At 41.2% G+C, this 14,901-nt stretch overlaps 1 protein-coding gene across 1 annotated transcript in view; it reads right to left on the reverse strand.

The window, feature by feature from the left end:
• DGKQ (diacylglycerol kinase theta) overlaps positions 1-6,011 on the reverse strand; it is an 89,622-nt gene extending 83,611 nt beyond the window's left edge. Inside the window, exon 1 of the mRNA XM_039733155.1 lies at positions 4,975-6,011. Within this exon, the coding sequence (XP_039589089.1) occupies positions 4,975-5,407 (433 nt within the window). The 5' untranslated portion in view covers positions 5,408-6,011. The remainder of the gene's footprint in view (positions 1-4,974) is intronic.
• Positions 6,012-14,901: the final 8,890 nt, after the last annotated feature.

Genomic DNA, 14,901 nt, shown 5'->3' on the forward strand with positions numbered 1-14,901 from the left:
TCACAATCACTCAAATATCTCAGCACCAAACATCTTGTTGCACAGAAAGGCCCCACCACCGACAAGGAAACCACGGAAGAAAAAAGACAGCAAAGTCTTGAAAATGCACACTGATTGGAGGATAGAAGCAGAATTGTATTGTGGTAATGCGCCAAAAGCAAGCGAAGCTCATCACAAAAAGGAAGAATATGTTTTTCCTTTTGAACTGCAAGCATTAAGACTCTTGGGGGAATCTCATATATCACTCACTTCCTTCAAAACAGATCTGAATGAAAACTGTAGGGTCAAGGATATTTCATGTGTCTGTCTCAACAACAGATCTAGAAAGGATGAGAGTCCAAGGAGACTGGCCCTTGTCCCCTTATTCCCTGCTACTACTTCCATATCTCAACAAACTCCCAGCTTTAACACACCTTCCTGATCTGACTCTATTTTCTTAGAACAGCCTTTAAATTTAATAGACTGCATACAATATTTGTCCAAAATATGCATCTGAAGGCTGCTGCAAATGCTGTCTGAACATCTCCAGGATCTCCTAAATCAACCAGGAAAAACATGGCTTGTCCTTATCTGGAACATGCCTGTATAAATCACAGCAGTTTTCTGGCTGTCTTGCCAAATCTGAGATTTATGCCATAAATATAACTCAGATCCACCATTTACATTTTATTCTGGAAAAGCCGTGGTGTTGTCAGCCAACATCTAAATCAGATTAAGAGAAAAAAGCTTTATACATCTTGGAACAAGTTTGGATGGTCTGCTTAGAAGCCAAAAAAGTAATTTAACACACGCCCCCCCACCCCCTGCCAAAATCCCCTCAACTCCTCCCCCAAAAACAAACACAGAAAATAAAGGTGTTGTTTCCCCAAAATATTATTTGACTTAGAGCCTTCATACCAAGACAGGTGCCCTATCTACTCAAATAAATATTAAGAAGTCCATGACTGCAGCTTCCCATAAATATTCCAATGAAATACACAGATATAAAAAACTAAAATGGTTAAACAATTGTAAATTTTCAGTCAAACGTGCTTATTACTTAAATCCCCTACATTTTGTCCTTGGCCAAAGTAAACCAAATCGACTTTACATTATAAAGTTTTATAGAACTGGAAATATTTGTAGCCCCCAAAAATGTAGAGATCCACAATTCGTCCAACTCAACTTTTTTTCTTGAAGTATTTTATGTAAAATAAAGCACTGTGAAAAGAAATGTATTTATTGGTGGCTGAAACTAATCCCAAACTCCAGCATAAAATATCTGCTAGCTACCTTTTAGTGTATGAAATTGGTCCTTCTGTGAACTACCAGTAAGAGGTCTCCTTACAATTCTTACACAGACTTCATATATCTAGTATTTTTCATTTTTAAGATGCATACACACATGCACAAAACCTCAGTCATTTACACTGCCTCTTCTTTGGCAAGCCTGAGGAAATTTAAACCCACTCAAACCTGAAATGGCCATGGTTAGGAAAGCAAGCGCAATATAAGGGAGCAGTTTTCCATGCTGTGCTCAAGCTTCACTTATTCTGTCACACATACACACATACTTATCAAAGGAAGTCACAGCTACAAATAGCAAAGTGGTAAGAAACACAGTTCTTCACAAAAGGTTTACAGAAAACAGATTTGTCAGGGTGGGGAAGACATGTGAATAAACCACAGATGCAAGCCTGGTTGACTGATATTATATAAATATGTGCACTGAAGCTTAATACAGTGACATCTTCAGACCAAACTGGACACCTATTCCACATAGGAAGAGTATTACATTCCTTATACAATTCACTTGTAAAAATATCTTGCCAATCTAAGCAAGACAGCTGCAATTCATCCCTGGAGTACCTTCAGTCCCATACAAACTGCTGATGACAGTGGTGTGGAGCTGGCACTGGAGTGGGAAACAGTATCTTACTTTTAAACAATCAGAATAGATGCAGGACACTTTGTGCCTTTTATGGAGAGCATCAGAGCATCTCTTCCATGTACTTTTTGGAATTCACAGAGGAAACCTAAGGACCACCTTGGCTCCACTATGAGAATGTTTTGAGAATTCATTCTCTTTTCTCGTACTTTTGCTACACAGCTACGTAAGCCACATGGGCACGTGCCCATCTACTTGAGTAGTTGATAAGTTAACAGAAAAACCCCACAAACTTGATCATTTACACATAGAAGATGCCATTCTCCAAGGGTCTAAAGTTCAATCACAATTAAAACACAAACCCAGGTGATTCAGGCCATACAGCTACTTAAACTAATGACAGGTAAGAGATGGACTTTTTTCATAGGTTTTTTTTCTCCCTTCAATAACTGGAGGAGTAATTTTCTTCCTTTCAATAACTGGAGGAGTCACGAGCATGCTAGGTTCCCTTCAAAGATTGGAAGCTTTCTGTTTTGGTAATAACCAGCTTCAGGGAATGTCAACACAAACAGCATCAGGAGACTGAACATCTGAACCTACAGATCTGGAAGAGCAACCACTGCAAATCCACTTAGAAAAAGGCCTCTCGATGGCTTCGTGTTGAATCCTGTAGGTGGTTCATCAAGCCGAGTCCAAAGACAGCTGCAATTACACCTGCAAACCTAGCCTCTCTGCAGAGAAGAAAAAGGAGGCAGCAATCATCTACCACGTTTTTCAAGTCTACAGCAAACATTTCCTTCTCTAATAGCTGGGTGGGTTACTTTTTTGTTTTAACATCCTGGCACTCCTTCTATCACTTTCTAAAGTGCAGTGATCAAACTCCATAAGTTAAAGTAAATGTGACAAGGAGGTAACTATTAAATGGAATTTAAGAAATTCCATTTAATTAAGAAATCATATTAGCATTTATTAAATAACTTGGAACTTGACAACAGCAGACACATGAGCAAATGATCCATCAGATGGTTTTGAGTTTTATTGTTTAGCAGCAAGTTATTGGAAAGACAAACATGACTCTAAGCATAGCTGGTTGAAAACAGATGAAAGGACAAAAACAAAACCAAACCAAACCAAACCAAACAAAACAACAAAAAAACCCAAAAAAAACCCCAAACAAACAAAAAAACCTAAACACCCCCCCCCAAAAAAAACAAACAGAACAAACCAACACACACACACAAAAAAAAATCCAACAACACAACAAAAACAAACAAACAAACAAAAAACAAAAAAAAAACCAAACAAACCCAAAACAAACCCAAGCAAACAAAAAGCCCCCAATTCTTATTTTTCACCCAGTGGAGACACCGATGTGCCAGGTGCCATTACAGGGTTTTCCTGCACACTCTGAGCAGAGAATGTTAGAGGTAATGAAAGCTGAGAGTATTTCCCCTCTCTTGTATTACGTCTCAGAGAGGTGACTTGTCTGGGGTGAAATTTTCAGATGCAGTTTTAAAAGAGATATTTTAACCATGCAGCTTGGAAGTGCCCCATCAGCACATGGGTCATCAGACACTGGTGCTAGGGATGCTTATCCAGAATTCTGCTGGAAAAGCCAAAGGGGAAGAACAGTTCCAGGGCACCAACCGCAGTGGAAGACTAGGAAAAAATCCCAAATGCAACTTGCAGGAATACACTACCTTTACGTATATTATATGGGAGTGGATTAAAAAAAAAGTGAGACATTGTGGCCATTCTGGTACTTTCACATTTTGCTAGCATTACCTGTTAGCATTACCAAAACTATTCAGATCTTTAACTGACAAACTGACATCTGAATGCCCAGTCTTATGATTCAAAAATTTGCCATTTTTAAGTCATTGATAGAAGAGAACACAGAAGTCCAGTTTTGTGTGTTTTCACAAGGAAAGAAATTATCGTGTGAGCTTGGCGCTTTTTTACTTACCAGGATAAGCCATGACCTTATGCTACACAGACAGAACAACATTTCTCTCAGAAAAGTTTTAAGCAAATACAAAACCATCCTTGCAAGACTTGCTTTGCACCACACAGGGACATGACTTCCACCTAACCTAATACAGCACTCTCTTCACCCCTAGCAATGACAAAAGGCAGGAGCTATTTCAAGAACTGCAGGGTATTTGTTCTACACCTACAGCCTTGTTTGACACCCACCCAAACAACGAGGCTCTTGTACAACCTGACTCTTTGGACCTGGCCTTGGAGCTGCAACCCAAGCCAGCTGGACTGCATATGCTCATGAAGACATCATGTTTTGTGCTGTTTTGTTTGGGGTTTTTGTTGTTGGTAGTGGTGTGTTTGTTTTCCTTTAAAGAGGGACACGGAGATCCACTCTTTTTGCTCTGACACCGCTGGATTTTGCTGCATCAGAACAAGTTATAATTTTTATCTGTTCCAAGACTCTCAGCCACCGCATAGTCCAGCAAGGAAACCCAGCAATTCGTTCTCCCTTTCCTGGCGTCAGCCAAGGTTTAAAAGGTTCAAACTCCAGACAGGTTTCAGATTCTCCATGGGATCAGGCATTTCAGCAGGTAAGGGTGCCCCTGAGATGGATCCACTGTGAGCTTGCTGGGGTGCTTGGTGGCTCACGGTGTGTCACAGGATATGCTGGGGCACTGCTGGATCACAGCACACACCGATGTCACCACACAACAGTGAGCAGTGACACATCTCCGATTTTAGTTATTTTGGTTAGGAATTATTATTATTATTATTTATTCCTATAATTTCATACAGGAGCAGCATTCCTGTAGTTTTCAAACTTGATTTTTGCAATTTACAAGTGTTATTATTAGAACATAACTAGAATTTTGATTACTACCATCAGACGCTTTTTGTGATGGAATGCACTATTTTTATTGCTTTATTTCAGTACTGCGTTTAAGTATTGTGGTTTTGCACTAGATTTTATAACTATATTTTAGTACAATAGTTTGTCGATACTATTGACGAATAGAGTTTTTATCAGCAGTGGGTTTAGGCAATTTTCCTCCCCCCGCCCGCCTCGCCCCGGACGCGTCCCCGGCAGGTCCCGCACGCCCGCCGCCGCCCCGGCAGCCCCTTACCATCGCACTGGTAGCCGGCCAGCCCCCAGATGAAGTCGGTGCAGTAGTGGCAGAAGGTGGGCTTGGTCAGGGTCACCCTGCGGAACGCGTGGCCCGGCGGGCTACTGCCCCCCGCCGCGGCGCGGCCGCGCCCGCCCAGCACCGGGCTGGAGGCCGGGCTGCCGCCGCAGCCCGGCCCGGCCCGGCCCCCGGCCGCGCGTTCTGCGGGGAAACTCCGCCTAGCGTCCGTCCTAAAGGTCCCTGGCGCAGCTAGAGAGCGGGTTCTCTCTGCTGTCTGTAGCCGCCTCGGAGAAGAGGCCGACCCCCACCTGGCCACAGGCTCCTTTCCGGGAGTTGTAGAGATTGATAATGTCATCCCTGAGCCTCCTTTTCTCCGGCTGAGCAGCCACAGCTCCGCCCCGCAAGAAGACTTGTTCCCCAGCCCCTTTGCCATCTTCCTTGCCCTTCTCTGGACTCAGAGGTAAGACCTCCAGTTTTTTGCCACGACATTAATCTGGACGGTTTTGCTATCCTTTCGTTTTTTAGAGCACACAAAGCTCCACCTCAAGAAGATTTGTGATGATGCATTGGCAGAAGAAAATTATTTGCCTTCTACACTCAACATCTCTGACTTTGTGAGAAAAGATAAGGGATTCTGCCAAGTCTCCCTGCTCCATAACACAGGGCTTTTTTGTCCTTTGTATACATAACCTTCTTGTTGCTAGTTTGGAAGATGTTTACACACCTAGATGTTTCTGTGATGCTAGTCTCTGGAATGCCTCTGTTTCTTTGACTTATTACATTTGGTAACCTCTTATGGATGGAGTAGGTTGGGACAAGAAAGGAGGCTATCACTTTGGATTTTGTATATATAGATGTATGCTGTCTGCAACTCAACTTGCCTTCATCTCAGCTTTGTATTGAGAATCTCCACTGAGCTGTTCAAAACAGCATTCAGGAACCTCCATTAAGCAATGAGAAACAACAAAGGGTAGTTAAAATTTTTGTTCCTGGCTCTGATTTATCTGTATTTTGGTGAAGTGTGTAATAAGCTGGTGTAATAAACCTCTTCTGTACTAACAGTGAAGTTCTAAAATTTGTGTCTTCTAGTTTGTGCTGCTCTTGCTTTCTCTCTCCTTTCTTTGTTGTGAATATGAAAGTAGTTATGATCAGAAGAATTGGACCTTCTCAAGGAGAAAGAGTAGAAATAATTAAGAGGCTAAAGAAAGCATAATAATGACTTTTTTTGGTGGGAAAAAGAGTTAGTAGTTGCATACATAACATTTGAAATACTTCTAATTGCTTCTACAATTTAGAAAACATCTAAAATACCACACAGCAGTACGAAGCCCCAAATACACAGGCAGAAAGGGAAGAGGGAAGCAGTGTGAAACCCCTGTGTTTGAAGATGTGTGCCTGCTGAAGGCAGTGAATCAGCCAAAGCACATAATGATAGGTCCAGTCTTCCACAAACTCAGCCTTGCCTCAGTGCTTCTTAAAAATCATGGCACAAGACCTCTTGGAACATGTTTTTGGGCTCGTGGGGAAAAAGACAGAGGAACAGCCAATATTGGATTTGACAATGGTCAGTAGTGCCCAACCTACTTGATTGCTTTCCGTGACAAATGTGTAGATCTGTATAGGAGGGGACACTAGTGTAACCTTGACTTCAGTAAGGTTTATGACTTGTCTCCCACCGTACTCTTGTATCCAAAGTGGAACATTATGGTTCCACATGGGTGGACAATTAGACAAGTAAAAAACTGGTTGGATGGTTGAACTCAGAAGCTAGGGGTTAATGGGTCAGACTTGAACTCAGCCTGGAGGCCCATAATGGGAGGAGTGTTGCAGGGGTCTCTCCTGCACCCTGGGCATTGAGCGTGTTTATCAAGATCATGAGAAGGTGACAGAGAGCAGTATGGTCAAGGGATGTCAAGCTCACACATGACACCAAGCTGAGAGAGCAGCCATTACACTGCCATCTACAGGGACCTGAACAGACAGGAGAAATTAATCCTCTCATAAAATCAAAGGGTTGGTTTGGGTTGGAAGGAACCTTAAAGATCATCTAACTCTTCTGCTGTGTGGAGGGACACCTTTCATTAGGCCACTTTGCTCAAAGTTCCATTTAGCCTGACCATTAACACAACCAGGGCTGGGGCATCCCCAGCATCTCTGGGTGACTTTTTCTAGTGCCTCATTACCCTCACAGAATATAATTTTTTCATAATATCCAATCTAAACCTACTCTCTTTCAGTTTGAAGTCATTTCCTCTTTCTGCCAATCAATACACATCTTTCTTTATTCTTAAAGTCCCTAGAGCTCTCTTGTAACCTCCCCTCTGCTGCTGGAAGTCTACATTTAGTTGTCTTCTCTTCTCCAGGCTGGACAATCCCAATTCTCTCTGTCTTTCCTTATGGGAGACATGCTCCCTCCCTCTAATCATCTTGGTGTTCTGCCTCTGGACTCCATGATCAACAGTTCTTCAGGTGGCCATAAACCTGATTTTTACTTAGAGAAGGAGAGGCTTTGCTTCCACAGTCGCCATCCTGCTGTTTGTCCACTCAAGAGATGTGGGAAGAGGGGTTACCATTGAAAGAAGTTTTTGAATACCTCAGCTTTCCTCTCAATCATTGTTACCATCATTGTCTGTCAGGGAACACACCTTCTTTGACCTCCAAATGAGCAGACAAGCAGCAGGGTAGCACTGCAGAAAAGGTCCTGGGTGTCTTGGTTGTCAATGAGCCAGCTGTGCACACTGGTAACAACCAGGATCAACAGCATCCTGTGCTGTCCAGGAGCACAGCTAGCCAGCTGAGAGAAGGGATTATTACTGTCTCCCCAGCACTACAATATTAGACTGTTGCATTCAGTTTTGACCTCCATAAAGGAAGAGCACGACAAACTGCTGGAGCAAGTTCAGTGGAGAGCCACGAGGGTGGTTAGGGGTTGGTGCACTTACCCTGTGCAGAGAATGCTGAGGGAGCAGGACTTACTATGCCTGAAGAAGAGGCAGTTACCAGGAGATCTCATAGCACCCCAGTAGTACTGACACTGAGGTTTTAATGAGGAAGGACCAAGGTTCTTTACAGGAGTGCGCACTGTGAGGACAGGAGACAAATGGCAGAACTTCAGACTAGGTGTTCAGGCTGGATTTGAGGAGAAACCTCTTTATCCTAAAGACAGTCAAGCAGAGGAGCAGGTTAAGTGAAGTTCAATTGACCTGTCCTGCCTTTTTTTCAACCCAGTCCTCTTTAAATGTGTTTCTTTTGTATTGATCTAATAGTTCTTGGCAGAGGAGCAGGTTAAGTGAAGTTCCATTGACCTGTCCTGCCTTTTTTTCAACCTAGCCTGTCCTCTTTAAATGTGTTTCTTTTGTATTGATCTAATAGTTCTTCCCCTCTTAAGAGTCAGAGGCCCAAGATTTGGAAAGCTGAAGTTCATGTGAACAAGTCTTTCCTACAATCTGGGAAACTACCTTATAATCATATCAGAATGTGACTGTTTTAAAAGCTTGAGAAAGTTATCAATTAATTCTTTTATAAAAAGGTGAAAATGCATTCAATTAACAAATAATTACATACACTACTGAATCACTTATCCAGGCAGGTAATTACAAGGTTTCTTTGATAGAAGACTGGAGAATGATAGTTTTTATAGTTTAGATATAAATGAAGTGTGAGATTTTGGCTATTTTTTAACAACTGACTTTCCAGATAAATACTTATAAGCTGTAACATAGCGGCAAGAGCTAAACATTTGGTGCTTTAACTTCTCATCTTATCTCTGAGCAATCTGTGTAATCAGTCAAAACAACCTAAACCATCCAACACCTGTCTTCAGCAAAGTCTGCCAAAACATCTCTTGCCATAGCCATGGAGTGTGGTAGCTGTGAAAGGCTAGCCTTCCATCCTTTCCATTTCACGTGTGTAGCACACCTGCTTCCTAGACTGTAGAAAAAAAATGAGATAAAGAATTATTACAGAAGCTGTTGTATTCACAAATGTGATAACTCATTAGAAGTGTTTTTTTCCTCATGCAGGAGTTGTTGCTTGACAGGCTGGTAAATGAAAAACAGGATAAAACTACCACTTCTTAGGTACACCTTCATATTTTTTTTTTAATAAAGAAGGGCCTCACAGATAAAAACGAAATTATTTGAGCATCCGTTGTCTTTGTTTTGACAAGATTAGTAAGACAAGATTAGGAGAAAAATGTAAGGCCTCTGAAAAGAAAATTTACTTCTTTTTACATCATGATAAACATTTTGTGGCACTCTGGATTCCACAACCTCATTAAACTCAAGTTATGCAACTCTTGGGCAGGCAGTATGGGAAAATTGTCATTTTTACAAGTTTCTTGGCTTGGTAGAGGTGTATTCAGTAAATGGAGCAAACTTTGCACTGGGATCTTCTGAACTTTTTGTAACCTTCTTGTACTCTTTATATCTAGGGAGCAAACATACTGTGACAAATAGAAAGCCTTTGATACAACTGAGAAATGCAAGTTCTGCTACATCATCCCAAATCTATATACAAGATTAAGTAAGTTTGATGTGTGTCAATATCACATAAAGTTTTTATCCTTTAAGGACACAGTTCATTATACCAGCGCTCTCTTGACACTGAGTATGATGAAATTCAGTTACTCAGTTCTTTCATGAAGCAATTTATTTGTAAGTAAGCTTCAAAAAACCTGAAAATAAGTAATCATATCAAGTCCAGGTGAGATCCAGAGGATTTTATAAGACGGTATAAATATGGAAGTAGTGGATGAAAAGCAAATGGAGCTGTGCTGATTTTTAGTGATCTGTCCTGGCTTTGCCTTTCCTGTTTCTCAGAGACCTACAAACAATTTCATCCATCTACTCACATGACAGGAGTGGGAGTCATTAGCTTCCCAAATGCTGGAAAATCTTGCTAAATTTCTGTTTCTATAAAATGTGTTCTTTATGTGTTGGTGAATTGTGGAAGTGTGAAATCCAATGGTACCTATCCCATAGAACCATAAGTAAAAGCATTTCTAGAGTACTGAAGTCTTCTATATTGTTGACTTCTCTTTCCTGAATTCCCTTCATTCCCATTACTGCAAGTAATTGGAAGAGAAGAATAACACAGACCATATGTGGAGGTTGAAAAGGAAACTTTAAAATAAATTGTTGCTTCCAAGAACCAGGAATTTAAAGCTTTGAATGTGCCCTCCTGTTGGCAACCAGCAGGGAAGAAGAGCTACCGGGGAGTTGGTTTCATTTGGTTTAAACCAACACAGCAATATTTGGAAATTGAGGGATAGTGCTTTTATGGCTCATGAAAGGAAGTGGCTCATGAAGTATCACCTTCCTAAGCAGAGAGGTTTCAGATTTGCAGGTTTTTCACCTCTCCAAGTTGGTGATATCTGAATCAAAAGAAAATCGTGATATTCATTTAAACAGGATATCTTTGGTTTTTTGCCCCCAAATATCACAGCTGAAGAGACAATAAAAGTATTAGATCCTGTTTATGCACTCTTTGTCTTGCAATAGAAAACAAAAGAGAAATTCAATTTTTTATGCCTACACTACAAAGAAAAAAAAAGAAAAGAAAAAAAGACTAAGCACCTAGCACATAATTAGTTTGGTGGGGTTTTTTTGGGGGGGGGGGTTTGGGTTTGGTTTGGTTTTTGTTTTTGTTTTGGTTTGGTTTTTTTGTTTCATAATAGCTCTACAGTTATTTCCTTCCTGAAAAAAAGTCTTTAAAAAAACTGTTTTAATCACACTAGGAATAAATCAAGTGCTGACTTGTTAATTAAAAGCATCAACAGCCCCTGAGTAAGAGAAGCAAAAGCCCTGCTATGGAAAGCCAACAGAGTTCTGAATCAGTTCCAAGTTATGCAGTAAGATATGGTATGTCTTTCAACTTTTTATTTGATTGCCAGATTAACTATACCTTTTCAAATAAAGGTTATAATAAGGAATACATTACATTGCATAATCTAAACAAAATTACATATTAATGTTTCTATATCAAGTATATGCATACTTTTCATGTAGGTAAAGAGACTTAGAAGAAAATCTTTCAGTTCAAATTCATCCATCTCTTGTGGGAAAAAAAAGCAAACCCTATGGAGAGCACATCAAGTAAAACATCTTTATTTCACCAAAAACATTATAGTCAGCAGTAATAAGTATTTAATGAGAAGGTAGATACATTTATCACAATAGACTCAGAACTAATATTTTATTTTAGCATTGACACTCTTTACTGTCTCAGGAGTTTCCCTAGTTCTGCTGACAGAACTGAGACTTAGTAAGTAATAAACCGTATCAGAGCTGAAAGTAAAGAAAACTGTGTAACAACATAGCAAAGTCAAAAGGTTGAATTTTAAGACCCAGCCTGCCTATGACAGGCAAGTTATTTGTTGTTCAAATACACTACACTGATTTTAATATTTAATAGCTTATTTCCAGCTCTTAAGTTTTAGAACAAATAACTTCCTGACAGAGTACATAAAGGATTTGCTTAGAGTTAATGAATCACTTCTCTGGGAGAAAAACAGCAACCAATCAACCAAAAAAACAGCTAGGGTTTGATTTATTTTTTTATTGTAAAGGACTGCCAGTTTAACGTCTTTAGTCATGTTTTGCCTCTGGACCAAGGGAACATAGAAGCAATTCTTATGAACTGAGTACCTTAATGCATTCTGAAATGCAGAATATGCAGAACACCCACATATGGAAAAACAGATTGCTGTTAAGGTTTTGTAAGAGTTGTGCACTCTGAAAATAAAATGTCCAAGTCTTGTTGTTAAAACCACATTTCAATTTCTGATTCTGCACTCTAATAATATATCAGAAACCCAGTATATAAAACACCCTTTTTTAAAGTATGTGTATATGTGTAAATAGACTGAATTATTTATTTCTATACCTATTGGCCTACAGGATAGATCTACTCCCTTACAAGCAAGAATGTAAAGAAATACCATGTATTACTAGACTCCAAAGTGATGTACTCATGCATGAGATTGTCCTTTGACTGTGTCACTGGTGCCCACATTGATGACAGGAGGTTGTGGTCTGAGGGCTTGACAAAAGCACCCCAGATCAAAGGCCGTGAGAAGCAGCAAACCTGAGATGGAGAGGTCGGCAAAAGTAAACTCTCCAACCACCATGACTTGCTCTGTCCTTGTGAGGGGCTCAGATGTCTTTCCCGATCAAGCTTGTTTCTGTTTATTTGTTTTCAGAGTATTGCACCTGAGTGCCTTCAGTTCATACCTACTTGACCAAAAGAAGTCATTCTCCTGTTGCCAGGAGTCACAAGCTCCCAACATTTCCACCTTGGGAGTCACAACTTTCCCACCTTGCTAGTCCAAATCTACTACAGAGTCCAGCATTGCCTTATAGCTGTCCTACCTCTTAAGCAGCTATTGAAGATAAATTCTTAAAATAAGACATCACTGTGGAGTTAAAGGGGTTTGTTGATGATTAAATCATTATGAAATTAAACATTTTTTGAATTATAATTAAATAGTAATGTAATGAAACAACTACACCTCACTGCTGTACAGGCGAACACAATGACCTATTAAATCATTATGAAATTATAATTAAACAATTTTTGAATGATAAATAGTAATGTAATGAAACAACTACACCTCACTGCTGTACAGGCGAACACAATGACCTCAAGTGTGGGGCTACAGATGTCTATAGTATAATGTGGTTGATTTGTAGTTAACCTGCCATGGTGCAGGAGTACAGCCACAGCAATTGTAGTTTTGGCTAGTCCTGCTCAGGATGGTTCTGTTAGGCCCTGATAAGTTGTGGTGTAGACTCCTTGGTTCCTGAGAAGTCAATGGCCTGGCACAGTTCTCTGGGTGTGCGCAGCAGGGCTGACTGGCGCTGATGCCTGAACCAAAGTGCTGTTCACTCAGCCAGAGTCCTGCACCCATCACTGCTGCAGAGGGCTCCAGCACTTACTTCTGCACAGGCACCTCCTTGGAGGGATCCTGTTCCCTTCCTACTGATCCTCCCTGGTGCTATATGGTCTGCTGCCTTCTCCCATAGCTTCTGCACCAGACGGCTCTGTACCTCAGCCCTGCACCTCAGCCAGACATCAACCTCCTCAGTATCACCCTGGGAAGAGGCACCTGTCACTCCATGTAACCCTACACCTGCAGGGCCCCCTGTGTTCTCTTGGAGCAGCATCTGGGCTGGTGCTAAGGGGCATGCTATTCTGCTGGCTCCAGCACAGTCTTCAGCAGTTCTTCTGTGCACCTTTGGTATCCCCTGTAATGGGAGTGCTGTGCTAAAGCCAGCTGCCCCTCACCAGTGGATCACTGCTCTCCTCTGCTACAGCTGAACAGAAGTAAACACACTCCGACCAGGAAAGCACTGACTTGATACTGCTGTGTCCCACAATAAGGAAAACAGGAGAGGCAGCAGTGCATCTCTATCTGTGAAAAATAAACTGGTCTGTTATGTGCCAAGTCCCCATTTGCTATCCTTGGTTACCACTACATTTCCTTCTTCTGTTCTCTAACAGTTTGTAACTAAAATGGGTTCTGTTGAGTGCAGTCCATGGTTGATTAATGGTTGATTAATTCATGAGAAGGCTGCTGCAAGCAGTGGTTTTGTAGGTGTTTAGTTCATTGAATAATGTGGAATAGGAGAGGACTCTGTAGCTCAGAGCAGGGGCAACCTTACAGTTAGATCCAAGTTTGGTATTAAAGCAGTTCCCCACATTCTCCCAACAGAACTGTTGACTTGCTTTATCACCTTGTTATGCAGATGAAACTTTACTTTATGTGTGACTCAGTTCAAGATTTCAGAAAGAATGTGAGTTTTCCAATCCGTGCTGCAAGTAAAACAATTAAAAACTTACTTGTGTGCTCTGTGACATAACCAGAGGGGACCAACAGGTGGTCAGTGATAGAAATTTTCAAGGTGTGCAGGGCAGCTGATATCTTGGGCAACAGTGTGACATTTCAGATGGTCAGCTAGAGAAGGAAAAGAGGCAATGACACTTATTGTTGCAGAATTGATGTCCTTAAATTCCCTATGGGCCTAAAGAAATGAGCATCCTTTTTAAAAATGGGCCTACCACTGAGTTAACAGCGATCCTGCACCTGTGCATTCCAGTATGGGAACCAGCACCACCTCCAGCACCAAAGCTGTGATGGGCCTGGAGAGAAGCTGAAAACTCATCCCAAATCTAGGGACCCACCTACAGGCTGGTTACAGGATAGAATAGCCGTGAATCATGCAGATTCCTCTAGCTGTAGAAGAAGGGATTACAAGTGACCTCACTCCTAGTAAGTCACAGTTGTACTAATTAAACAGCCTTGCCCTTAATGGGTCACAGCTGTGACTAATAAAGGTAAGTGTGATGAAAGAGGTAGGTTGGCTGATTAGGGAGAGCTTTGAGGAAAAGGACCAAGAGGAAGAAGACCTTGAGGAGGTAGAGGAGCCTTGAGGAAGTAGAAGAGTCTTGAGGAAGAGGAGTATGCAGTATGAAGGGTGTGTATGTTACTCATGGCAGCGGAAGCAAGTTGTTGTATCAATGTCTCTTGGATGTGCGTCTCAAATTATGCTGCTTGGCTTGTCTCACAGTACTTTTGCCCCAGCATTGTAAATCAATTATTCAATTCCTCCCCCTGCCTTTCAAGATCTTCCTTAGAAGAGGGCAGAAGGCAAGGAGGCTTTCTCAGAACAGAGATGGTATTGGGTAGGCTGTGAAGGGTGAGCCCCATTTTTATGCTTTGCTGAAAGAGTGTGCAAAAGGTAATACTGCATCAGAAACTGCCGACTGTTTTATCAGTCCCAGCTTCTGGATTGGAAACCCACTAGCAACTGCTCCGATTGGGTTGTTTGGCTACTTCTTGTTGGGTTTTTTTCCCCATAAATAATATAGACCAACAGTATAAACATTCCAGCAATCATTTCTAAAAGACCAGAGGAGCTCTTTTAG

Source organism: Passer montanus, unplaced genomic scaffold (assembly GCF_014805655.1).
Source record: "Passer montanus isolate IOZ18808 unplaced genomic scaffold, ASM1480565v1 scaffold84, whole genome shotgun sequence".
Lineage (NCBI taxonomy): Eukaryota > Metazoa > Chordata > Aves > Passeriformes > Passeridae > Passer > Passer montanus.